The sequence below is a fragment of the Rhamphochromis sp. 'chilingali' genome, assembly GCF_963969265.1.
Source record: "Rhamphochromis sp. 'chilingali' genome assembly, chromosome: 18".
Lineage (NCBI taxonomy): Eukaryota > Metazoa > Chordata > Actinopteri > Cichliformes > Cichlidae > Rhamphochromis > Rhamphochromis sp. 'chilingali'.
The window spans coordinates 12,225,873-12,253,710 of NC_137945.1; the positions used below are offsets into that span (position 1 = coordinate 12,225,873).

The window sequence follows — 27,838 nt, forward strand, 5'->3', positions numbered from 1 at the left end:
AATATCTTTCATGCAAAAAGCTAATTATAAAAGGCAGTAAGTACCTCACAAAGGTAAAGAATATAAAATATATTTAAAAAAAACTGACTCTAGCTCTTTGTGCACATAACATATGATTTCACAACTCTATAATATATTAATAATTTTATATTTTTTGGCTTATTTATGTATTTATTTTGCAGAAAACAAAGAATCCACAGGTTATTCATAAGCCAACTAGCTGGTATTATTTCTGAAAATGTTTCACTGTGCATAATAAATACATCTTTGTAAATAAAATCAAACTATACAGACAATATCGAAGCCTATTTTTCTTTTATATAAAATCCAACCCTGGTGGCAAGGCCACTAGTTGCCCCTTCATCCAAAGAGAAGAGAGCAAACAAACCAAACAGAGAAAAACACGCCACAATAAATCCTCCCGGTCGGGTCGTGACACTCCTGCTTTGTTCCTCCTGGCAGGTGGGAGGCCACTGATGCCTCCCGACAAATGGGCAGAATGGTAGAATAATCAACTACTGTTTCCCCACTTTATTGGTTTATGGGTTTACGGGTTTACGAGGCCGCCGGCCTCGCACTCTGAGGGGAGCAGCAGGAGCCAGCAGGACCTTAGATACAGCAGATTGAAGCTGGTCAATACGCACCAATCCTCTCTCATGAGACAAGCTGATCTGTCATTAAATGGCTGGTCATTGGTTTAGACTTGCATGACCTTTGACCCCTGGGCCTTTCTGGTAAAAATGACCTCGGGTTTGTTTTTGTTTTTTTAAGGAGCCGCTGTGACACGAACTCTCACAACATATTAAAAATCTAAGACTTGAGATGTATGCATGCCATGAATTCGAAATCATTTAACTACAATTTGTTTTAGTATCTAAAGATACACACACATAAAAAAATACCCCACAGAATTCAGCATCATTGCTGAAAGACAACATTAACGTTAAAAACAATACTGAGATTTTTAACAAAAGCTGAGATTGCCAAACTTACTCGAAGATAAGGAAAAGGGGTAACCTTATCTAATACGGTTTGCAGACTTCCTGGTTTAGACTATTGCTGTGCATTCACTCAGTTTCCTTTGCAAATCGGTAAAAACATGTGGCTTATTCAGAGATGCTTCTATTGATTATCATTTCCTGTTTTTGTTTTTTGCCCTGTCTCTTGTCTTTGTGGTGGATCTCAGCAGTTGCTATATTAAGTCCAGTGTTGTTGTAACAGCTGGCTAGCACAAAAAGAAGATCTACATTGTAATTAAGTTGATTTTTGTTCTATCTACAACAAGTAGCACTAAGTGGAAAAAAAAAAAAAGATGCAATTCCACTACAGCTAAATTGTGGTGGCACCACTGCAGTGTTCAGAAGTCTTGAGGCGGCGGCTTATATGCATCCTCCAGCAGTGAGGGAGCAGCGAAGCCCCAGCAGGCAGATCTGGGCAGGCAGAAGTGTGCCAGACGAGAGAGGCCAGGCAACGCTGGAGTGGGTTGGGCTGCTGAGGTTCCCCTCCGCCCTGAGTAGCAGCGAGGCTAAGCTAATCCTGCGCCTCAGGCCCCTGTGAGGTGGCTCTGCCAAAGTCTGTCCTCCTGCTGCTGCAGGAAATTGCCTTCAGTGCAGAAGTCCATGAAATGGCTATGGCTCACCAGTGAAGGCAAAGCACATCCGCCTCGTGTGCACATGGTGATTTTACAATTCTACAGGTAGCTTCAATATTTATCTTTGAAAGCTCATAATGTACTATCATAAAAGAGCATGCTATGGTTACATTTTGTCACCTTCTATGTATACCTTCTAATTCTAACACAATGTGTTTTTATGCATTTCTATGTATTATGCATGTAGCATACAGCGGTCGTTTGACACTTAAAGCCACTTTTCCTGTGTGGGGCTGCATGTCAGGGTCTATAACGCCTCCTCCATTGTGCTGTTTGACCCACGGGCCAGGCAGCGCTCCCATGAGGTCCCTTATCCCTCCATCAGTTCTTTCTCATTAGCTCCCACAGGCAGAGCCCCCAGCAGGATAACATGAAGAGGCCCCTGCCTTCCTCTTTGGTCCCCATAAAAAAAACATATAGCACAAATACAGATGACACAGATCACCTTTTAGGAAAAGAAAAAAAAACAACAGTTCAAGAAAACAGCACTTAAAATATTTAAGGAATCAATCCTCCCGTTAGATCTCCTCATTATGCTGAGTCATCTGATAACAGTTATAGTCAGGCTGTGTTTGAGTGTTCCTATTAAATTTATGCATTCATGAATAACTTTCCTTTATGGTAGGTATTGTTCTTTTTGTGTGTGTGTGTGAGTTTGTGTGTGTGTGTGTGTGTGTGTGTGTGTGGGGGGGGGGGGGGGGGGGGATAAGCAGCAGGGACAAAAAAGTGGAAAGCAGAGGTGACAGCATGAGGAGGGAGGAGGAGGGGGAGGAGATGGGGCAGGACACAGTGGAGAAACAGTTGATTATGAGTCCCATCAAGTGATCAATGATTTCATTAATAAGACGGATCATGCGGCTGTCATAGCTGTGACAAGGGCTGAGGGATGATCCGCTCCCAGTGCTCCATTTCAAGCCTCCCTCCCTCCCTGTCCTTCCAATGTTGCCTCCCTCTGCCAACGACAAGGGAACGCCAAGGAAAGAAAAAAAAGGGGGGCTGGGTGTTCGTGGGGATGGAGGGAGGAGGGGGTTAGTCATGAGGGAGGGAGCAAATGGAGAGGGGGGAGAAGAGGGAGGAAGAAAAGTGAAAATCCATTTTGAAACCCATTTTCAATTAGGGGTCCACAAGCTGTTATCACAGGTGTCCCAGAATGGGGGCCCGTAAGTGAAAATGTCTCCTATCCGTTTCTGAAATGAAACCTTATCTGGGAGGCACAAAGATGGCGGGGACAGCGTATCTGTAAATTACTTTCCATCCCTGCTGTTAACGGGAACTTTATTTCTGTCAGATGACATTCCCCTCTATTTACTGTTGATCATTTAAATGGCTGCCTAAAAAGAAGGAGGCCCCTCACTCTTCCTCTATCACCCCCCCTCCTCACCCATCTCTCTGTATCATTCAACCTTGTCTGCCCATCTCAAGATTTTTTTCCTTTTTTTTCAGTGTAGTCAAGTGCTCCTTTTCTTCTTTAAACACTTTAGCCACGCTCTCCATTTGCTTGGGGATTTCTGCAGTAACCTACACGAAAGCCTAACATTTGTTGCCCTTTAAGGCTTAACTTGTTTGCCTTCTGAGACCCTCACTCTCTCACCCTTTTAAGCACGCCCATTAAAGCATCCCAACTCGCCCACTTAATAACATGCTTTGCAGAGGCTCTGCAGTCGAAGCGGCGTTCACTGACAATCTTCTAAACTGAGCCCGCTTTTTCAATTCCCATCCTATTATTTACACTCGCTCCCTCTCCTTCCCTGGATCGGCAGCACTCATATCATAAACGTCCAACCAACCAGAAACTTTTACTATTCTTTTTCTCCTTTGCAAATAACCAGTCCTTTAGCTCCCCCACCCTGTTATTTATTTTATTTTTTTTATTAGCAAATTATCCCATGACGACAGGATTTATCCAACCAAGGAGCATGGACATCTTTTTTTTAATCGTAGGACCTAACAAAAGAATCAAGGGACTTTGTGGTCCACCTGCCTGCTGAATGATGAGGATTGGCAGGGAGAGACACCCCCACCCCCCACCCCCCTTCATCCCCACCCCCCCTCATCTCCAAACCCCTCCTAAAGAGCACCAATCACAGCATTGTTGTGGCACAGTCGGCTCTTTTGAGCTGTCACTGCTAAAAGGAGGGGACACAGAGATGAATGGTACACAGGATGAAGCCACCATTTAGCTAACCATGTGGGAACGCTCTACCAAGACTCAATAATTACTCCGGGGCCTGTTCATCCCGGACAAACCCAACTATGGAGAAGAGAGCAAAGGAGCAAGGAATGCTTAAGTTGGGAATTATCGCTGCAGTGCACACGAAGGGAGGATTTTGCAGCTTAAGGTTATCATCACTAATAAGCTCTGATCAGATCAATACCCGTTTCCGAGCTGATTCACGGTCACAGAAGACGTCTGTGCTTCCTGGTAGCAGAGATATCTTTGGAAACATGCGCACTAACCAGTCCACCTGCCCTCCCTAATTGTTTTCCACTTTTCACAACTTATCATAGCACGCTATTGCCAGGCACTCCGTGGGGGTTTCTGCTGTGCTGAGATCAGGGGCCGCTACTCTGCCTGACGGGGGGAAATATTTTGCCGGCCCTTCATAAGATGAACCAGTCACTGGGGTTCCACAGCTGCTCACAATTACCTTTTGTTTGGATGGATGCATTGGGGCAGGGGCTACGAGGGTTAAAGTTGAGGCGAGTGTAGGGTTACACCTGATAAGAGGTTATGAGTTCTGGGGCCGAATGGGGAATGTGCTGTAATTATAACCACACAAAGAATGTGTAAGCTATCTTATGATTCAAAGAGAGAGATTGAGATCTAAAAGGGACCTTTCTCTACAGATAAGTATCATCCCTCCCCTCGTCAAGTGAGTTATGGGACTACTGTATTTTAGGGAGTGCAAAGTCGTAGCACGCCCTGTGACGTGGCAAACGGGAGATTTTTAAGACAAAGCTTGCGCCGTTTAGAGCTGTAATTATCAGCACATTACTAAGAAAAATCCACAATCACGGTTCCAAATTACAGCCATGCTTTTTCCGTAGTAAACTTTTTCTTACTGTCCCTTTAATGAATGAAACAGAGCCAGCCATCTGGGAATGAGTAAGAGTGAGAGTGTTCCCAAGATGCTTCAGGATGCATTAGCTTACCTACTTCCTGTGATAACTTCCATATGGAGAGCAAGTCACAGCGACTTATTTACCCCTTCCTAGACTGTTTGTCTTCCGTTCACACTTGGAATGATCATGTTTGACATCAGCAGAATGAAGAGGAAGTCACAAAACACTCTATCAGGCCACCAGCTCTGCCTCCGAGAGTCAAATCTCCATACCCCCAAAAACCTTCCAAATCCTCTCACTGCTAATGAGCGCAGCTGCAGCTTAGGCCATGGTGATCTCAGCTCCAATTTTGTTATGACTTTCATTTGAACAAAAGAAAAAGTCTAATATTTCTACTCCAAGGCTCAGAACTGGGAATGAAAGGCTGAATGACGACAAGCTTAATTAAGCGCAAGCTCCGTGCAGCTTTTAATAGCAAGTGTTAAAGACATTGCTAAGTAAACATGTCAAAGTTGCTACCAGTGAGCATTGTATTTGACTCACTGTTAGCCATGAAAATAAAGAAAGAGTTATGTCAAAAAAACAGTGGGTGTCTAAATCTTTAGATGGTCGTTTAAGTCCTATAATACTCGTTGGACTGCCGGTTAGTTCAGTGGCCCTACAGCTCGAACATGTTGAGTGATGGTCGCTGATACATATAGACTGTAGATAGAAGATGGATGTAGACACCATCACGTCACCCTTTGTGGACTTTATTGTGACCTTGCAGCAGTCATTGTTGTGATTTCATGGACCAATATGTCATCGTATGTCTTTGTTATTAGCTAGTACAAGCTAGCTTGTTAGCAAAGTGCATCCATTGCCTGAAAGGATGCATCACACAGAAACAGATACCTGCTAACTAATGCTAAGTTAGATACAAATAAAATACATGCATAAAAACTGGAACACTGACTACTTTGTTGGCCTGTTAGTACAAGTAGCTTCATTTATGACTAGCAGACAGGTAGCGGTTACATAGTGGCCTAGCGGGAAAGTGGTAAAGAAATCAAATATGGGAGTGAAAACAAAAGTCATCCAAAGGTTTTGCACCGTCAAAGGCAGCTGCGGGTGCCTTTGGTTTCAGACTATAATACTGGACCTTTTTTTCTACGAAGGTTTGAACTTTGAGAGTATTTAAACAAGAGAGAAAAGCGTGAAAATGTTCATGCCTGTCTGAGAAAAGTTTATAAAGTGTGTAGTGAGGGGTTTTACAGCCTTAAAACATCATTCCTGTAGCACTTCACTTCCTGCGGCGCATGCATTGTAATGTAAATTTTGCTGACAAGTCTGCAAAGTCATAAAAAACAGACATCTTCACAGACCCTCATGCTAACTATCTGATGATGAAATGTACATCATGCAGACCCAAGTGGATCCTATTGGATCCTAGTGAACTTGTGGATGCGGAAAGCATAATCCCAGTATAAGTATTCAAAATGTTAGGCCGTGACACAATTAGAACCAAACCCAACGCTTGCAGTACCTTTTGATACAAACATTCAGAGGTTCTTGTTTCTTTAAGTGTAGTGTATGTAATGAGGCTGCCTGTCAGCAGCAGTCCATTTTAAGTATATGCACTGCCACACTATGCCTATGACTTAAATGACTTCTTAATAAGGAAGTTTATATTTAAGTTCATCAATCATTTTGGGGTTGTTTGTTTTGTTTTTTTACCTTTACCGGGGCATCAAATTTATTATTGAGAACCAAATTTCTCTTTTCCCAAGTACATATCCATATTTCTGCTGTAAAACCCGGTCTTGTAAGTCTAAGACAACTGTAAACCAGTTACAGTTTGGAGCTGGTGGCTATTTTTGGAACTGCAGGCTTTGGCACTTAATTTTTCAGCCAGGAAGTGACATATTGTAACCAAACTCACAGAGGTCTGAAATTCATCTGACCAAAAAATGCTGAATAACAAAAGCTTTTGTGACTCCAGCAAAATAAAACATGAAAATGGATAGGAAATTTTCATTCAGTAGTATGTTCATGCACACATTAGGATAGCATTTGTTATCTGATCTGGTTAACCTGAATGCACTTTTTATTTTCAGTCGTCCCAGCTGAAAAAACAACACCTTAATATAAGTTGTGTGCATTGCATTCCTTCAATTGTGGACTTTTATTACTCAAAGAGTAATCTGACTAATGGGGCGGCTTGTGGCTATATTACGAAAGATCAAAAGGTTATTGGCATAAATTACTGCAGCTCAGTTAGAGGTGACTTGTACCGTTTGAGGTGGTGCTGGAGGCCACTGCTTTCTCACTGATGTCACTTCGTGCTAATGAGCCCTTGGTAGCCACGATGGTCTCCACCCTCTTCTTCTTCTCAGCTGCTGAACTGGCCTGGGACTGGGTTTCCATGACGATTGTTCATTCCTCAAGACCTCATGGAGACGGGATAACTAATGGAGAAAAAACAGAAGATAAACCCGGTGAATGCAAAGATTAAGTATATATTTAGAAGATTAATAAGTTAGCAATAAGTTTACTTTTTCTAATGTTATCTGTAGAATGCTTCAGAAATAGACTGTGAACCCTGTGAGGAAAACTTCAGATCCAGTCCTCCCTTTTCATGGTGCCCAGAGCACACTGAGGGTCAATCCAGGAGCTCACACTGATTTATTTTAACTCAAACCTGCTGGGCTCTGATCTGCTTGTCAGGGGCCTGATTTCCTTCCTCGCTAACTGCGGTTAAATATCCAAAACCAAAATTTAGTGCGACTGTTTTCAGCTGTCACGCTAAACTTCTGACATCTTGTCAAAAACACAACAACTCTATAAACAGAGTGCGGCAGGACATCCCGACTAGGTTTTATATCTCAGAATAGAAGTAAAGGCAGCTTGTGGATATACTGATAATCCCACTCTAGCAGTCTTTCCAAAGAGAAAGGAGAAACCTTAAGGGGATACCACAGAGAGAGAAACATTCACAGTCCTGAAAAAACAAGGGTTGTTTGAAGGCCCTTTTGGGAATATCATGGTGCCGGGCAATTTTTCTTTCAAAGAATAAAGGTGGTTCAAGTTAATACTGTCTGTGGGTTTAGAAGGGGTTCAGCCAACAGTCTAGCAGACATGCTGCTCAGTTCAGCACCTCAGAGGCTGTCTACAAGCTCAACTGTATCTAGGTCATGGAGGTCTCTGATTATGGAGACAACATGGTGATACACCACAACCACTCATTTACACAAAGTATAGGACAGTTTCATTTGGTCCGTTACAAAGCCTTTACTTAGACCCCGTAATTCTTGGATAATTACTGGAAATATTTAGTCTGACTGATTTTCTTTACAATAAAGAGCAGCTAATTACCCAACTGTACTATTTAATTGTCCTCCTCTCTGTAAACACGCATGGATACAAAGGCAGTAAAGTCAGCTGTGATGCAAAGAGAGTAGTGCTGCTCAAAGAAAGAGGGGGGCGAGCTGATTTTTACCAACTCCCCAAGGAAGGAAGGCAAGGGGGAAGTGGTGAGGGGTAAACTTCAGACAAACACTGTGCGCTTTGTTTGTTTTTTTCCCCACCCCCTGAAAAACCAGAGTCTGTCATCCATTCTGACCCGACAACAACATCTGTAAGCAATTGCTGCCTTACAAAAAAAAAGGAGAGGAAAAAAAACACAATGCAATTACACCACTACCAATCAAAACAGAATTAAACAAGAGCTTGTCCTCTAATCACTCCCACATGAATACATGCGTAGCCGTCATCTCCAACCAAAGACATTTTTGTCCTACTTGAACTGATATCATCTCAAATCACTGCTGCATGTGTTTGATAGAGTGAATGCTTTCATTTCTGGGGTGGGGGTTAAGCAGCCTGAGCGAGTTATAATCATTAGAGCGTGTGCAATACATGTACAGTGCTATGACAAGGTATGTTCCTCTTTCCTGATTTCTTAGTTCTTTGCATATTCGTCACACTTATGTGTTTCAGATCGTCAAGCAACGTTTTATATTAAGTAACTTAAGTAAAAATTCAGGTTTTAGATGATGATGATTTTATCCAAACCAAACTGGCTCTGTGTGAAAAAGTAATTGCCCCCTAAACCTAATAACTGGTTGTGCCACCCTTGGCAGCAAGAACTGCAATCAAGAATTACGTTAACTGGCAATGAGTCTTTCACATTACCGTGGAGTAATTTTGGTCCGCTGTTCTTTGTAGAATTGTTTTAATCAGCCACATTAGAGGGTTTTGAGCATGAACAGCTCGTTTTGAGGTTGTGCCAAAGGATCTCAATCTGATTTAACTCAAACTCTCCTGAGGTCACTCCAAAAACTTCACTTTGTTCTGGTTTTTTTGTTTGTTTTTTGTGATATTCAGAGGTGGACTAATCTAAATGCTCTTGAGCTTTCGAGACACAAACTGCTGGCCGGATATTCTCCGGGAGCAGAATCCATGTTTCCATCAATTACAGGAAGTCCTGAAGCAGCAAAGCAGCACCAGGCCATCACACTACCACCACCATGTTTGATTGTTGGTGTGATAATATTTTTTATTAAATGCTGTGTTAGTTTGATCCCAAATGGAGTGGAATCAAAACCTTCCAACGAGTTCAGCGTTCGTCTTGTCATTCCACAGAACATTTTCCCACATTTTTCTTGGAAATCATCAAGATGTTTTTGGCAGACTTCGTGTTTGTTTTTGTCAGCAGTGGTTGTTTCTCTGGAATCTCCCATGGATGCCATTTTTTCCCCAGTTTCTTTCTTATTGAATCATGAACTTTGACCTTAACTGAGAGACGTGAGGCCTGCAGTTTGTTAGATGTTGTTCTTGGTTCTTTTGTGACCTCCTGGTTGAGTCATCGATATTAAATTTTGGTAGGTTTCACCATTGTTTCAAGTTTTCTTCATTTGTGAAGTATACTTGAGAGCCATGATGTTATGATTTTTGAGATCTTTTAAACAACTTTACTTTCTCACACAGGTTCTGTTTAAATGAGTTCTTGATCAACAGGTGTGGGGTTAATCAGGTCTGAGACTGGCTAGTGAATTTGAAGTCTTTCTTTCTAAAAAATGTGGTTAATCTCACTTAATTCATGATTTAACAAAGTGAGATAATTACTTTTTCACATAAGCTCAGGTAGGTTTGGACAGAAAAAACAGTATTTTGTATTTACTCAGGTTATCTTCGTCGAATATAAAATTTGTTTGTTGATCTGAAACATTTAAGTGTGAGAACTGTGCAAAAGACATCAGGAAGGGGCAAGTACTTTTTCGTGGCACTGTGCATTCATATTAAGTTCGTGGGTGCCACTCGTTCACTTCATCAGCATAAAGTCAAACAAGAGCACGGTGAGAGAAAACTTCACCATTGCCCCGGTGAAACTGTCATTACATCATCTGTACAGCTGAACTTGGGTAAAATCAGTGAAGGAGAAAAGAACAAGAGGAGTCCTGAGCTCCCGACATGCTCGTGTGCCTAGCTCACATAAACATGTGTGTATTCCTATCACACCCCAGGTGAGTCAGACCAAAGCAAATGAGCTGAAAGTGCAGTAAATATGAGGTTCTGGATTGGGGATCATACCAGAAGGGGGGTGGCTGAGGAGAAAGCGGGGCATTCCACTGGTCGGGCAAATATTCACAAGTCCAAGCCACTGAAGCGTGTCTGACGGGCCTTTTGTGCTCCACAAGGCAGGCCACAGTTCCAAAGCAGCAATTAAAAGCAGGACCTTTTCACCCATAATCCCTCTGACCTGGACGCCCACACCCAGTCGTGCAGATGTTGCTGTCTGTGCCCTCGTTTTTCGTGCTTGCTCATTTTTACCCCATCCACAAACACTCAAAATCATACCCTCACATAGACACATCAGTCTATGTTTAGAGAAAATTTACAGCTTTTTTTTCCCTTAACGTAAAATGTCAAAAGAAGTTTTAATTTGCCATTTGGCCCTTTGACCCCCTCGCAAGAAATCACGTTGCTACATTTACACTGTGCATCACAGAGATAATCACCTGTACGTGGACTTTCTTACAGCCCCACAGTTGTCTCCACAGATCCCTGGCACATACAGAATGACTCACAAGTAGGCGCTGGATGCCGTTGTTAGTCAGAATAAATCTTAATTTCACATTAATGTTTCTGCCATTGAAATGTCCTACACCCAATTAGAAAAACGAGGGTGTATCATTATTTGCGTTCAACTGTAATCCCTCCGCACAGAAAGGGAGGCGATTAAACAGGTTTAAAATGCCACAATTCAAAGTGTTCCCTCTGAAAAAAATGAAAAAAAAATCTTATTTTATAAGCACATTAAGCAAATCAATTTAACATAAATTATACGCTTCGGTGAAAAAGGCACTGAGTTGAAAGTCATCTGCAAATTGTACACATCAAAGTGAACACACTAAAATAAACTTTTGCCTTTGATAGAAAAAAAACTGTTTGCTTTCTTTCACGCAGGCTTAAACGAGCACTAATGCTATCAAAAAATCACCGCTGTTTGTTATTTAAAGCCTGCAACTTCACAAGTTTAATTTTATAAAGCTGCTTTAGGTGTACCTGCGTGCTCTCATCAGGAACACATTTGCAATTGCATGGCACACGCACTTACACATGCACGCACACAATCAAAAACTGGAGGACATTTATATATAAACTCTTGAAGTGTCTTCTTAGATTTGGCAACACCCCCCCCCCCTCACAGACAGGGTACTGTATTTGTGTTCATTTCATTAGGGCGACTGTTCAGTGTCGAGGGCCCCCCGAGGGGGAGACTGGCAGCACCGCAGCATTCATCATCATTACATCAGCGACCACCGAGATCTGCTATCTTAGGCTTATCAACACTGCACAAACGCACCGCGGCGCAGCGAGTTAGAGGGGAGAGATGGGAGATGGAGACGATTGAGGGAGATTGTGAGCAAAAGTGGGATAAGGGAGAAAATGAATGGAGAAAGGGAGGAGTGTGAGACTGAGACTATACGTGCACGTGTGTACGGGTGTTCACGTATGCACGCATGCGTCCGTGTGCACCTCACTGCGCCCCTGCGTGCCTGCACATGTTTTCCTGCATGCACAATGTGTGTTTTGCACGTCGCGCAGCTATGCCAACAATATTAAAAGCTCCTTCACAGCTGGAACAACTAAAACACTGAGGGGCGAAGAAGAAGAGGGAGGAGGAGGAGTGTGAGCCCTTCGGCGAGATTAGCTGAATCTAGCAATAAAACAAAGTGTGCTTCCTATGGACTGCATGTGTTTGCATTGGATCAGGTCAGTGTGAGGGGATGAGATGCCTTAAGGAGACTGTAGAGGTTCTCGGTGGTGGTTAGAGGACCTGTAATGGGTTCAAAACCCCTACTGAGGAGGCGCAATAGCTTCACATGCTTAGGCCTCGTGTTCAATACTGCACTTTTACAGCATGCCCTTGGCCCTGAAGGGCAAAGGGGAAGGGGCTGGGGGGGATTTGGGGGCTGTGGCTCTCATTCACCAGCAAAAACTTAACATTGTGCCCAGATGGCACTAAGTCTGGCCTACAGCTGATGGGGACCAGACTCTCAAGTAAGGGCCATTTAGCAAGAATTAGTCACACTCTGACACACACACACACACACACACATATCCAATCCCAGATACACACATGCAAACTGGTTTAGTGCTTGATCTTCTCACCCTTTTTGTGCAGTGTGGCATGTCTGAGTCATTAAGTTTGTTAGTCATTTACACGTTACTGTGTCACGTGTGAGTTCAGCTTTTTCTAGTTACACTGCAAAGCTTTATTGAGACTACTTATGAATGACAATTTGATGTTTTTGTACATTTTAAACATACTGATGTTCATGATTTATCTTTATATTAAAGATACGTGGTCTTAAAAGCATCCCATCAGCAAAAAAACAGCTTTCTACCACAAGTGTATTGCACAACAATTAGAAAATGGAAAGCCTGTTTCAAATGAAGACTGATTTTATTTGTATTTTATTTCCAAGGACAAACAGTGCAACAACACAGAGCATCAGTAGCTTTCACCACAGTTAATAAGATTATCCTCGCATGCGTCTTGGTCCCTCAGACCTCTCCATTTAAGATGCTTTGGAGGGCTGGTGAGGGACCTTGTGTGTTGCACAGCAGAATGAGCCGAGCGCATCTTACATTCCTGGGTAACAAACCCACACGATGTAATCACGACGCTTACACGACGCCTCTTTTGCGCTCGCTACCCAGTAGATAAGGGGCAAATAAAGCGAGCGCCACAATGGAAGCCTTGCTCCTTTTCCCCACAGCCCCATGCTTATTAGATTGTTTATTTATATATTTTTGACTTTGCATTTGTTCACGAACCACTTGTTTCAGGGCAAGTGGGGCTGTGACAACTGAGACAATGGATAATACGGGCAGCTTTGATGCTGCGGTGGCCCAGTTATGCAGTATCGGTTTCCCTTGTTCCTACTTTATCCATTTTCTTCCCATGCTAAAACACAGAGCCTTTGTTTGATCAGACACTTTTTCTGATTCTTAAGGAGAAGGAAAAGATGCTTGTTCAGCCGATTACTGAAGCCTTTCGCAGACAATGCAAACTAATACTTCAGCAAAATATCCCAAAGGTCCTTGAAAAGAAGAGAAAATGCTAGACTTGTTTTTTTTTTTACTGCACACCTTATTTTTTATCTAAAGTTTTCAAACTAATTGTTGCCAACTGCAGCAGCCCGCTACACTCTTAGCTAAGTTTTCCATTCAATTAGCCCGTGCACATGGCAGATATTTTAAAGCACAGGAGAACGGGCCTCCAAACTGCAGCGAGAACAGCTCTGTGTCTGTGGAGGCATTCTTCATACATGTCATTAAAAGGCACTCTACGCTATGCCACAACCAGAGACGCAAGAACAGCATCCTTCGCTGTGCTTTCACAGCAAAAAAAAAAAAAGTAAATGTTAAACAGCGGCTGTATGTAACCCATGTGTATGTGAACACGGCACGGGAGGAAAAGAGGAAATGTTTCGAGTAGATTTGACAGTATGCGAGACCGGCTGTGTAACAGTATGTATGGACGTGGATGCATATGTTTCTCTACATCCCTTTCAATATGCAAGCGCAATCACTGTGTGTAGAACATGAGCAAGAGAGGGGGGGTGCCCAAGGGAGGGGATGAGTGGAGGAAGTGAAATTCCTCCTCACACACATCTTTCTCTCTGCCTCTGTGCTCAGAGGAGGATCAAGCAGATGGAGGGTCCTGTGTAAGTGGAGTGGCAGCACGTATGATTTTGACAGTAGATCTTCCACTTAGCCCAGGGGACTGTAGAATACACTCCTCTTATCCTCTGCACCCCAGACAGAAGTCAAACCAGCGCTGTTTGCAGCAGCTGAACTACCGAGTGCAATCCGATGGCTGTACAGCTACAGGTTAGAGTGTTATTGTGAAGCTGTCCTGCCCACTCGGACTTGAATTTCCTCCTCTTTTCAGTTCAGTTTTCCTCCTTTCTCATTTTGCTCGCACTCCCTTTCTTTCCCTCCCTCCTTGCTTTCCTTCATTCCACTGTGTCATTGGAATAAGTGTTGAAGTGGAATGAGTCAGTGCCGCAATGTGATTAATGACGTGCTCTGGCGTCTCCGGGGCCGAACGCTAAAAACAGCCAGGGGGCAGCGTGATAATGCACAATAATAAAGCCAGCAGACAATCAGCCAGGCAAAGCAAGGCCTATTAGCTAGCCCCATCAGGACGGCTAAGTGAGAAATTAGCCCTTCCCAAGCTTCGCCGCAATTCATCAATTGCCGCGCCTGAATCCCCCCTCAAGAAGTCATAATGTTTACTTAAAGACTGGCCTCGATGCCCCAGCGGCGAGCTTTATTGGCTCTTATTAATTCCCGCCCTGGCCCTCGCGGCCATGCCATTTAAACCGAATTAAAGGGGTGAAAATTGGATGAGATGAAGTTGTCTTGGTGTTGGGCTCTCGTATGATAAAGCCGGACGTTAACGGAGGAAGACTTGGAAAAAAAAAATAAGGAGGGAGGGAGAGAGGGAGGGCAAACAAATCGGCATGTAAAGGAATGCTGAATGAGGCTGTCCAGAAATGTGCCACAGTCAGTCAAAGGAATGCATGGAGAAAAGGAGGAGCACTGCTTTAATGCTAGACTTCCTGTGTAGATGGGAAGTGATCCAAAAGGGTAGCACTGAGTCACATATTCCACAGATGGAGAAAATTATTAGGATTTTTTTTGTTTGTTTGCTTGTTTGTGGCTTTGCATTTATCTTCCATCACAAGTCATTAAAAAATACCTTAAAATAGGGTCAGCACTTCAACCTTAATTCAACATGTCAGTAATAGACAGGAAAAAAGAGGCGAGGGAATGAACTCACATGTGCAGGCTTAAACTAGCAGGACTCTTAAGCACGCTACCTTTGTCATTACTGATTACACCATAGTTGAGAATATCTTATTTAAAAAAAACCATGCATGCTAAATCTGTGAGTCTAGATCCTTAAAAGTTTGCATTTCGGACTCCTTATCAGACAGGATGAGCAATATGAGGAGTCCTCCTGATTTTTAAAAACTTTCCCAAACTTTACACTCTACCCGAGTAATTAATACATCCTAAAAAAATTAATAAATAAATAACCAGTGTAGTCTCTATTGTCATATATTTCTCTGACAGTTGCTGCTTGCAAAGTTTCCACCTCAGTTTTTTAAGTGCAGTTGCACTGAGCCCTGCGTTGCCGTAAGTGCAAGTATACAAGTTAAGAGTCTCATCTATGCGAGCTGTGAGTCTGTGTTGCTGGATCGGCGGCAGGTGAGGGTGTTCTATAGAGCAGTGTGGAGTGTACCGCAGCGGAGGTGTGAGATCAAAGACAGCTGAAGCTCAGAGGGAGTCCCAAAGACTTCTAGCTCCCTGACGGCTCTCCCCACGGCAGCGTCGGGAGACAACTCTCTCCCTTCACTTTCATATCAGCCACAGATTCCCCACCACCACCACCACTACCTCTCCCTGCACGGGCTCATAGGCTCCACACATGCACACACACACACACACACACACACACACACACACACACACACACACACACACACACACACACACACACACACACACAGGCAGTCTCCGAGGATTTGCTAGTGCTGCCAAACCTGTATCCCACCACCTACAGCAACACTCCTACACACGGAAGCGCGCACGCACACTGCTGCGCGCCAGAAACCCGTGCATCAAAAACACACAGGATTTTGAAACACCGAGTTCGGAAGAAACTCTCAGCCCAGTGAGAAAGACTCACGCAACTCAAATACCAAGGCAATATCACACGGCACGACGCCGGGATGAGATGCCTTAACCTAACAGTACTGCCGAGTGTTCGTGGAAATAAAACTTCCCATAAACTCCAAAGAGAGCAGGCACAAAATGGCCCCCTGAAAATCCCCAGCATAGAAACCGAGGAACAAGACTTGTCGTTAGACAGACAGCCCCCCCCCCCCCCCCCCCCCCCCCCCGCCTGCCAACTTGATTGTGAAGAAGCCAAACATCTGGGTGTATTTACTTCATTCAGCTGTTAGCAACCCCACCTCAAATAAATCTGGGAGCTATAACGCCATTTCTCAGGACAGCTCCTAAACAAACACACTCGGCTCGCTCACCGCCGCATGTTCGAGCGTCTCCAGCAGCCCGGCAAACGCAGGCAAATACATTTGCGAGGAGGAGGAGGAGGCCTTAATTGGAGCGTTTGACGGGCGCCTGGGGTTAATTGGGAAGCATGGAGAGCAGCTGGCTCCACCGTGGAAGTTGAGACAGGGATAATAAGTTCACCCTTTGCAGGAGAGACAGTTGGTGATGAATCAGATCAGAGGAACAGTGTACTGTAATCATCCTCACATCTCCCCTCCTCCACCTTGCACTACTGACAAGCAGAGACAACCTGGCTCCCAGCTACGCAATCTGGCACCTATCACACAGGACTGGCAGTCGCAAGGAGATCACCCAGCAATGCTTCACACACACACACCCGCGTGCCCGCACACACACACCTACTCTAACCCGGGGTTCATTCAGCTAATCACTCACACACACAATAATTCTTACCTCTAGGACACGGAACCTAGTTTATCACTTCACCGGTCGATGTATGTAAATCTCTGCAACAATGTGTGTACTAATGGCTTATTACCCTGCGTTAGCTGGTTTGCATTGATCTCTATGCCAGAGGGAGATGGAGAAACTAGAGCAGTTCGCTGCTCATATGTACCAAGCAGGACTATAATCACATTCCAGCTTGTTTCAATAAAAGACAAACATTAACATAAAGCATCTCAAAAAACACGCTAAATAAAAAAAACCTTCACCCCATCAGTGTGTGCAAGAAAAAAGGGATGGGGAAAAAACTTTCCTGGATTACAGGGTAATCAGGGCCATATGGGATGGTTCTGGGTAACTTTGTGTGTTGCTCTGAAGTGCACGACTTGTGTTTGTCTTTGCACATTATGACTTTCTGAATAAGAAAACTTTTTTGTTTTTTACAGAGGATGAAAATGCTCAGCGATTGCACATAAAGAAAAAGAAAGTAGCAGCAGCAGCAGATAAAGGGTTTAGCTTTAACACCAAACTCAGTTCCTTCGGCTGGGAGGGTGGCTGAGGGAGCATTTGGAGCTGAAGGAAGCCCAGGTAGAGTCATAGGCAGTAATGGGAGGAGACAGGGACTTAGGGCGCCACACAAAAGCCAGGCTTTATAAATAATTCCAAAAGCTAACAGGATCCCTTGTATGTGTGAATCTGTGAAATACATTCACACGTGAATGCACACACACCCACAGACACACACACACACACAAACACTGCCACCAGGGGGAATAGGTTATTCACACCGCTCCACTGGGGCTGTTGAGCGTCTGACCTGTCTGGATTGGTAAATTTGACCAAATCTTTTTTGCATAGATGATGCAAAGAAGAAAATAAGTCAGGGAATAGAAAAACAGAAAGGCCCATTTTTCCAAGTCAAACACACACACACACATTTACACACTCACTCATAATGCAGGGCAGCAAAGCACACCGGAGACCTGTCTTGTAAATCTCTTTGTGAAAGCAGCTTTGGGGAGTAGACAGGGGCTTACATACTGAACCCTGAGGTAGAGCTACAGACTCCACTCCCTCTAACCCCCCCACGGTCTTTCTCCCTCTCCCACACACATACTCTGAGCTCCCATGTTCTCTTTTCCTCACTTTCCATCTACCCCACATTTCCTCCACTTTTCTTGCCCTTCTTTCACCTTTTTCACTTGTTCCCTCCCTCCTTCCCTCCCACCGTTCTTCCTTCTCCCCTCTCTCCTCCCCTCTGTCCGACTCGGGCTCCAGAGCGCTGGTCCTTAGCCCCCGCAGGCTCCCGTGGCGTTGCAGTGACTAATGTCCTGCCTTTGCTCAGACAATGAGTTTGAGACTGAGCCGGGAAAGTGTTGAGGAGGGGAAAAAGACTCTTGCACCTTTGACAAATGGAACCCTTCGCACTCCCATGCCCACTGAGGGAGCTTTTACAATGTTGCGCTCCACGCTCCACGTCCTCCAAGGGACGACTGCGACCCACAAAGCCGCATCTGGGGGAACATAATGAATTCTTTGGGAAGTCTAACCTGGCTTTCTTCATGAATAAGATATATTTCCAAAGCATGTCGACCCCTCTTAATAAAAACACCAGTCTGGCAGGAATAGCCAAAGCCGTTTTAGGGCCCCATGTACACGTTAATATTTCTGTTTCTCGATAAATTTTCTCAGGCCTGCTTCTTTCCAGGCCTGTCACTGCAAGGCCAGCCCAACAAATTCCCTGGAAAGTAGAGAGGCCACAGTGACAAACTGTCATTAAAAACGGCTCGAGTCCATCTCTTTCAAGGAACTCAAACTCTTGCTCGCTCCCTCCTTTTCTCCACGCACCCTACCCCCCATGCAAAACTGAAAGGAACCGGGCTTTGTCTGAGGAGCAAAGGAGAGAGGAATCCCCCCCCCCACCCCTCTTCTCTACAACCCTACCTCCCCTCCCAGAACCCTGTTCCTCACTCCCTGCGGAGTATTGTTAAAACACAGCCCCCTCTCTTTCCGTGGCCCGGGCTCTTAAAACAGCGTGCTTTGCATGAGAAAAAACGATTAGTCTTCAAATGCTGCGCTGTCAAAGGAGGGCTCTTTCAGGTTCGGGTAGAAATTTGCTCAGATAGTAGAGTTCCCCTTTTGTTTTTCCAAGATGAGGCATTATTAGAGCCAGAGTCTGTTAGCATTCATTACTGAAAAGAACACACTAAAGGGGTTTATTTGGGATACCCGCCCCACACGCCCCTCCTTTTCCAACTTGCCCCAAGTCCACGGCAGACGGAAACGAAGGCGGCAGAGCGGGTAAAGAGGTACTCATCTAAAACATGTTTGGAGAGCAAAGAGAATGTCTGGGCCTGCTCTTCTTTCAGGTATTAACCTTGGGATTTATATGTGACATCCAAACAACAGACACCCCCTTGACCTCCACTCGGGGACTCACCAAAGCTCGGCGATAACTCCCACTGAAAGACAACTACAAGCAGCACGGGGCTGCAAACACACAGCGCGAGCATCGTTGCATGACAACACATAACTTAATTACTGCTGTGAGTGCAGGTGTTTTGTGCAACAAAATGCACTACACAGGGCTCAGTTTAAACAGTTATGGCAGAGGGAAAAAAATTAGTGCCCAAACTGATGCCTCGGTGCAGCCTAGCCCCACACGTCAAGAAGCAGCGGTACGTGACGGATCATTGTTCACAGCAAGCGGCCAGTTCATCTGTCTCCCAATCGCCACCCTTGACAGGAAAGCACAGACCCCCTCACGGATGCCACAACCGGCTCCCATCAAAGCTGACACAATGCCACATCTGCACTAAGAAAGAGCCCCCACCAAACCCGCCACCGCCCCGGAGCCCCAGGAAACTGTCTCTTTAGGCGCACAAACTTTACACACAAACAAATGGGCCCCCGGACTAAAAGCACTTCAACTCTCGCTGCTACACTTCACACGGCGGACTTAAAGACATTTTTACAGCAGCTACAGCAAACAGAGGAGGAGATGAGCGGCAGTCACACGCAGGCGTGACCTGTCCGCTTCTCTTCCAAAGTGTGCGAGAAAAGAAAACACCAGTCACGAGCTGGCACACCACTGGATCCTCGCACACAAGCCCGCGTTTCTGCCGCAATAAAATTTACCGTCTCCTACAGCAGGCTTTATGTCGAGCTGTCAAACACAGCTTCATCTACCGTAAATCCGAACCACTTGATTCAAATTTATGTGAATGTTTCCCCACCCCCACCATTTTTTTTTATTGCCGTTTTCTTCACCTCACTCTGGGAGGCAAATTGTCAGGTGCAAATGGACTTTCCAAAGGACGAAAGCTATAGCAAAAAAAAACTTTTCCAACTTTTTTTTCCTTTTTATTTTTCATGCAGTTAAAAGACAAAAAAAAGACAGTAAGAAAGAGAACAGCACACACACAAAAACAAAAAACTGTATGAATGAGAGAACAAGAAAGAGAAATAAGAGTGTGAATGAGCACGAGAATGCATGTGCACTCAGAGTACGACTGTTTTTGCTGGCTAGCAAACACCCAAGTGAATTACAATCCCTGAATGCGAGTCATATACATATGTGAAATTACATTTTTCCCTTCTCGAGTCTCATATCGCCTTCATCACTATTTTCCCTCCCCGCCATACGCCTTATCCAAAGACATCACCCCTTGGCTTGAAAGGTGCCTTTAGCAGGCTCCTTGAAACAGCGAGTGAGGGTCCCGCTCTGGGACAATGATGGTTGAGGTGGAGGGGAGCCGGGGGAGCAGGAACACATAGCATATTAAATCTGCTGGCGGAGCTGGGTCGTCCACGCACAGAGCCAGAGAGCCAGATCTGAGGCATGCCCTGAAGGGATGGCTGGGCCTGGGGATTAGGAGGCCAAGGAGAAGCCCTCGCACACCCGAAGACCCCTTCTTGTCTCTGCTCATACGCAAATGCATCCAGACATTTTGACGCTCCTCAGGTTTGCTGTCTCAGCCCAAGTTTTCAGAGCACTCCTCCGTGCCTCACAAACTGCACTTACACACACACACACACATTTCCACCCGCTCTCATGAACAGCCTTTTTTTCCCCTCAATCACTACCTCTGTCTGACTTGTCCTCTTTCTTTCCCCACTGTGTCTGTTTCATTTGATGTCAACATATCAAAGTACCAAATCATCAAAGTAAGAGAGTAAGAGATTTCTTTTGGGGGCCATCTATTCAACTACGCCAGCCGTATGCAAGGAAAGCAACAGCTAATCACAATGTGAGCTGATTTTTATTATTACATAAAATGAAACTGTCAGTTTTATCCTCTCAGGAAGTTTTAGGAAAAGTACAAAAAAGCGAGGGAAAAAAAATCAACGAACCAACAGCAACCTGCAGGAAAACCCACAAAGTGAGCACGATTACACAAAACCCTCACATCTGTGCTCATTATCTAAAGGATAATCAACTTCCCTCACATTACCCTCGTTTTAACAAAACGTTTGCCACCTCTTTGAGTGCTTCAGGTCGTGGCATTAGCACAACAAAACAGCTCATTAGGGCTTCTTGCATACAAACCTGATAACAGGTATACTTCCAACAGGGCAAAAAAGGCCTGAGGACACAAACTGCCTGTAACTGTGAATGTAAGGCCCTTACAAAGAGGAGCAGGCCATACCTCAAAAGCTAATAGCACATCATCTCCCTGCATTAACATGACATCCCCTATTCTGCCAGGTCACCAGGTCACAGGTGTCCTCGGCCAACGTCCCCATGCATAAAAGAGAAATTTTTAAAGTTGAGATAAAGCAGCACGCTGCTGCCGCCGCCGCTGATATCTGACGGACCGATTCCTGCAGAGGGAAACGTTATCCGCCTTTTCCTCGCGCGTGGAGTTATGAAGCACAGAGCGGCAACGATACATCTTTCCTGGCTACAGTAAGCGAATGGCTCTAAGTTGTGCATCTCATTCCAGAAGATTAGCATCTTAAACAGTGCTGCATTCATCCTTGCTGCTGCATTGTAATGAGACAAAGTCCTTTATTTGGAAAAGGTGCACCACTTTCAGATAGTATCGTGCGAAAGCAGAAGCAGCAAAATTAGATATACACACAGACAGTGTGCAGATTTATCTTTTACAATTTTTCACAAGGTAGACTTCCTTTCTTATGATTTATTATTTATTAGATATTTGGAAAATATATATTACATACATTAGATTATTGTGTAACTATAGAAATTGAAGCCATTGTTTTTTAATTGATTTAACCATTTAAAAATGTTACATATTTTGATCTATCAGCACTGAATTGTTGATTAATCGTCAAATTTAAATGTGATGTCTTATACTGAAAATAAAATGACAAGGGCCTCCTATGATGATATACAGGGAACAATATTTATCGGTGTAATTTTTTTAATTACCAGTATCATCTCAAAATGCTTAATTAAGAAGTCACACGCCATAAAAATGCATAAATACATGCAAACAAAATTTAATTACAAATTGTCCTCAAGTTGTCATTTTAAAAATAAAGCTTAGGCCTAAAATTTTCAGATTTTTAAGGCCTGACTTGTCTGCTTTTATTTTTTTAACTGAGTGCAGTGGTAAATTTTCCAGCTTCAGCCCTGCGAATGTTATTTTGTTATTATCAATAAAATAGAATGGGGGAAATATTAAATGACAGTTTATGTGACAGTGCCTATTTTATTTTATTGGACAAATGTTACCAAGACCTGCAAAAGCCCCGCTCAAAGCCAAATGCTCAGACAAGATGAACGATGAGAGCAACCTTATAAAAAAACACCCAAAAGGAGATTTTTTTTTTTTTTATCTGTGTGTCCTGTTAAACATCTTATTTCGCATGCGTTCGCTCGCTGCTCCGTCTCAAGGCAGCCAAACCTCCGTTAATAATTTGCCATGTGCCAAAAAAAAGAAAAAAGAAAACCCACACACACATACACAACACTCACAAAAAAAGGGAGGATTTGAGCTGCACCGCATGGCTGAGCACCTCGGACCCTCGTCGTCTGTATGAAACCCGAGAGCAGAGGAGCAGATAAAATGTGGAACAGCTGGCGAGGAACAGGAGGGAAAGTTTCAAACAAATATCTGCACATGTGGAGGCTCGAGGGTGGGGGGGGGCTCCCAAACGTTTTCATGTCCTGGACCCCCAAAATGAACACACCAGACTTCTGTTCCCCTGTTCCCACATTTTTTTTAAATCTGCACAAGCCCATGTGAGAGCTTTCTATTCTTCTTCTTCTTCTTCCTATAATTATTATTATTGATGTAACTTTTTAAATGACACCTTGCATGTGAAGTATATCCATCACTTTTTAAATACTAACAAACTCTAATCAACTAAAATACAGAGGATTTATGCTTTATTTAATTTTGCTTGGGTCCCCCATAAAACCTCCCCCATGGACCCCTGCAGGGCCACAGACCTCAGTGTAATGGGCTTAAATTTCTCTGAGCACATGCGCATGCCTTCAAACACACTGTGATGTACGCTTAAATATGTTCTTTCTTAAGGGGAAGAACATCATTTTAAAAATTTTCCAATGCAAATCAAATTGACAGAAGCTCTGGAGAGTCTCTTTAACTACGTCAGGTTAGCGGATGCTGACAGGGAAAACAAAGATTTATATGAAATCATCCAAATACTTTAATTTTCTCCGTTTTTATAACTAAAAATAATTTCATGAGGAAATTTAATGTTATAATTTATTGTCAATTTTTTTTGAGTTTTTCCAATTTTAAGTCTCGGCTAATTAAATATTACAAAACTATAAATGACTAGGTGCTCGATAGTGAAGCAAGGGGAGGTCAAAGGTCAAGGGGAGGGTCAGCCACAGGTTTTGGGTGGATTGAAATAAAAAGTTGAACATGTATGCCGTCACTAAGTGTTTCCCCGAGTCTCTCGCTTGTTAAAGCAAATCAATAACAGATCCTGAAATATGATCACAAATGCACATAAATATGACCCCCCCCCCCCCGTCTCATCCCACGCCACTATACACCACACCCCCGCGCGCGCTTATTTGAGGTCCAATAAAGTTTCACTTCCAAACTCTAAGAGTGTTTTTTCCCCTCTCTCTGTCTTATTAAACTTTACAAAAACACGTTTTTCATTAATGTGAAAGTTTATGCAACTGGTTTGAAAATGCACATCTGTCTGCGGTGGATACTTGTTAAGTCTGCCATCCGGGGGTTTCTAACAACCGACGCTTCTTTCACAGATTAAATCACAGCCGGGCCGAGCGTAAAACAGACAGTGGTGCATTTACGCTGTTTCTTTTTTCTTTCTTCTTTTTTTGGAGGGGGGAGTCCCTGATCGAGGCTTTCTTCGCTAGTTTCATAAACTGTTCTCGCAGTTGGTGCACTTCACCTCTACATCTGAACTTGTATGAAATTCCATCGTTTTGAAATATGAAACCTCCGCTGCTTCACAAACTCTGAGTGGCTTTCTCAACTTTAAAAGCAGACAAACGAGCGCAACAATGTTCAGAAAGAAAAAGAAAGTGTATTTGTGTGCGGTGTGTGCGAGCTTTCAGCAGATTACTTACTTCTCTCTGGGTGAATTCCCCTCTAATTCTCGACTTTAAAAAAAATCTTCTCAGGCGAAAAAAGAAAAAAATATATAGATGTGTCTTCTTTCCTCTTCTCCTCCTCTTCCTAACTTGCAGATGTGCCTCTAGAGTTGCCTGGGAGTTTTTTTTTTTTTCTTTTTTCTTTTTTTACGCTGCAACTCCAACTCCAAAACGGCGCTGCCAGACTTTTTCCTCTTGTCTGTCTTTCTCCTCCTTCTCACAGTTTGCTGTGTTCAACCACCGCCGGACTAACACCATCAGCCTGCCGATAATATCTGCCGATAGCAGACCGCAGATGTGCGTAAAAACAACATAAGCGTCAGAGAAGCGCATGGAGAGTTGTTATTACATTTAGAGCGGTTTTTTTTTTCGGGAAGAGGGAGAGAGAGAGAGAGAGAGAGAGAGTGAGGGCGAAGTGTGGGACTCCAGCTGCTCCTTCCCTCGCTTGACTCCTCCCTTCGGATTGCTCCCTCCTTTACTCACTGCCTACTCCTTTTTTATTTTGTGCAGGCTACCCCTTTCTTTCTCTTTCTTTCTTTCTTAGTAAGCATTTTAAAGACTTGTTCCTCAGTAGTACTATTTCTGTAGTAGAAATAAAGCTAGAGGGGCGAAAGAACAAAATAAAACTGAAGTTTCAGTCCTTACACCACAAAGAAGAGGAAAACAGGTCCAGGTTAAGCATGAATGACTGCATTTTAGGGACCAAGAGTTAATTGGATCCAAGCTTTAACTAAAATAGCTGAAATAATCTCATAGATCTCAGTTGAAAACACCCACTTTTTAATGTAGAAACTCATACATACATTTAACTGCAGATTTATGAGAGCCTCCTGGGCTCAGCCTTCAGAGTCATACCTACTAATGCTTCAGCAGAGGGAAGCCCTCCTGTAGGGTTAGGTGTAATCAATATACATAATCAATATACAGGGAAATTATGTGGTAAGAGAGGTCTTTAGGGTGCAGTTTCAATCAATGAAGAGGTGGGAGTTTGGGAAGGAAAATCAACCGTTTAACCAGCATTTGAATGTGTGTGTGTGGCCGAGAGGTCAGGTCCGTCAAGTCTATTTGTTCCTCATTGTAACACACATCCAATCGGCTGCTGTGACAAATGACTAAACCGTTTGATTTAAAGACAAATATCCGTCTTTTAAGGCTGCCTTATAATCACTTTCCTGACACTTATTATGCTGATAAAGTCAGCAATGACTAATTACCGCCCAATCAATCAGAGCTCAGGATCTTCTGTCACAACTGTCAACGTCTTTGTCATCGTTATAAGTGTCGGGATTTTGACTTTGTCGCAATGTGAAGATGGATTTCGGATGTCAGTTAGAAGCAAGGTGACAAAACTGTAAACTGTGATGAGTGTGTGAATGACAATATTGGTTTTCATGGGTGTGAAGTTTCTTTGGCATCCATAAATTTTTTTTAAAGATATTTATGTTTAGTTATTATTTTAAGGGGAAACAGACAAAATAAACAAGGTTAAGAGGTCATAAAACTAAATATAGAAGTGTTCCAAGTGCACAAGAATGGAGTATGAGAATATGAATAGAAAACGCTTACGTCTGTAGCTACAGGAAGTCGGGCTGAGAGAGGAGACAGTCAAAGGTGCTCTGTAAGACAGCCGCTAATTCTCCTGTTTGTCAGGCGGTGCTCATCTGGCCCGGACTACACAGAGATAAAGTCCTTGTTATGAATCTCTCAAAGAGAATCCAAGGAACGTGGTAGTAGAGGTGGGAGGCTGGGGGAGGTGAAGGGTGGAAAGAGGATCGGGGCGAGGTAGGGGAGAACAAGAGGGTAAAGGAGGAGGGAGGAGGTGCACATGGGCATCAGTGGGGTTAGCGGCTCCCGAAAGTATTTCATCAAAGAGGGCCAGGATCCTGGGGATTGAGATTCTGCCTGGAGGCAAGTAACCAACGGTCTCCCAAGAACATATTCCAAAGTAGGACTCACAGAGCCAAAGCACACATCAAAAGCACCTCTGTAGCCAAAGCGATTCTGGAGGAGAAAGAAAGGGGTTCAGGTCCCTTCTTGGCCCTCTTTAAGCCCCAGATCTCACCCCAATTAAGAAGGAACTACTGTTTGTTCCAGACCCTGAGATCTACAGACAGGGAGGTGCGCTCACTAAGGTGGACGCTCGGGCGTGCTCACAAACAGGCACACAAACACACACCGACACACACGCGGGATGCAGACATCTTATCCCTGCGCACCCAGTCTTACTTTTCACCAGCTCACAATCGAGAAGGAGCGCCGTGCGTTTAAGATCAGCATCTGGGCTCATTTCTCAAATAATCACCAACCCCACAGAGCGTGTTCCCAGTTTCAGATGATCTCACTGAAATAAAATGTAGCGCTCAGTTTGTCCGCGTACTGTATGTTACACATGTAACAGTAAATCAATACTTGGCAGAGTGTTGCGTAGGCATTTGGATTTTTTTTTTTTTTTGCCTTTAATTCTTCTCTGGTGGACAGATGTCACAGTGAAATGGATACAGCAGAATAAGCATATTATATCCACACAGATGTGACCGCTGGAAATGGAGCGGCTGCATGAAACAGAGGAATGACAGGGGCGACTGTACTGTTTGCTGCAAAATGGATAAGTTGTATTCAGATTACAGAGTTTTTGAAGTGTTTTCGGCTGTAGACAAACACAGGCCGAAAGTAGTGAGGAGCTGAATGTGAGTCAAGTTGTCAGTAAGTTTTTACTAAGCAACCAAGTCTCAGCTGATCTCTGCCTTTACATGACACAAATTGCAGGTTATTAAATCTGTTTATGCTCACAAAGTAGTATTTTAATCTTCTCGATTGGAAATAAGAGCTAGCAATTTTAAAACTAAACTCCAAGACTTAGGCATTTGGTGGCTGCTTGGTTACAAAACTTACTATTCAGTTCTGACTCCATGCCCAGGCTTTCCCAGGGGTTTATGTCTAAAAAAATGTTGTACATAATATAAGAAAATAATCACAAAAAGAGTGAAATTTTAAAATATACATCTTATAAAACATGTTGATATTAACCAGTCACCATCATTTTTTGTCAATTTTATCATTATAAGAAGAGAACACTGCACTTTCTGGAAAAATATTTAATTGCAGATATTAAAGGGAAAGCAATAAGCCATTAGCAGTGTAGTTTAAGACAAACATCATTCACAGTATATAGTGCCAGCTCGATATATTGGGTACCCTATATGTCCTTCAAAGTATTGGAGTTCAGTGCACTGTTATTCTGTATTGAGGAGCCATATATATCTCAAAAATATAAGCGTATAAAAGCGAAATGTGTGTGTGTGGACACGTACCTTAACATACAAATGAGCAAAAACACAGATTTCCTTTGCTTTGAGGTGCCTGACCTTTTAACCTGTGACTCCAGAAGCTTAGGATAGTTTGATAAAATCCTGCAAAAATGTTCAAAACTTCTAAAAACTCCCAGCAGAGAAAATCGACCTTGCTTCAGCGTTGCTTTGACAACTCGTTTGACTTTGCACAAGATTTTCTTTGTA

The 27,838-nt window shown here is 43.5% G+C and overlaps 1 protein-coding gene across 1 annotated transcript in view; it reads right to left on the reverse strand.

The window, feature by feature from the left end:
• The window catches only part of gli3 (GLI family zinc finger 3), a 98,225-nt gene extending 73,487 nt beyond the window's left edge, over positions 1-24,738 (reverse strand). The window contains exons 1-2 of the mRNA XM_080865790.1: positions 24,300-24,738; positions 6,988-7,161 (exon numbers count right to left, since the gene is read on the reverse strand). Of these exons, the coding sequence (XP_080721916.1) occupies positions 6,988-7,120 (133 nt within the window). The 5' untranslated portion in view covers positions 7,121-7,161; positions 24,300-24,738. The remainder of the gene's footprint in view (positions 1-6,987; positions 7,162-24,299) is intronic.
• Positions 24,739-27,838: the final 3,100 nt, after the last annotated feature.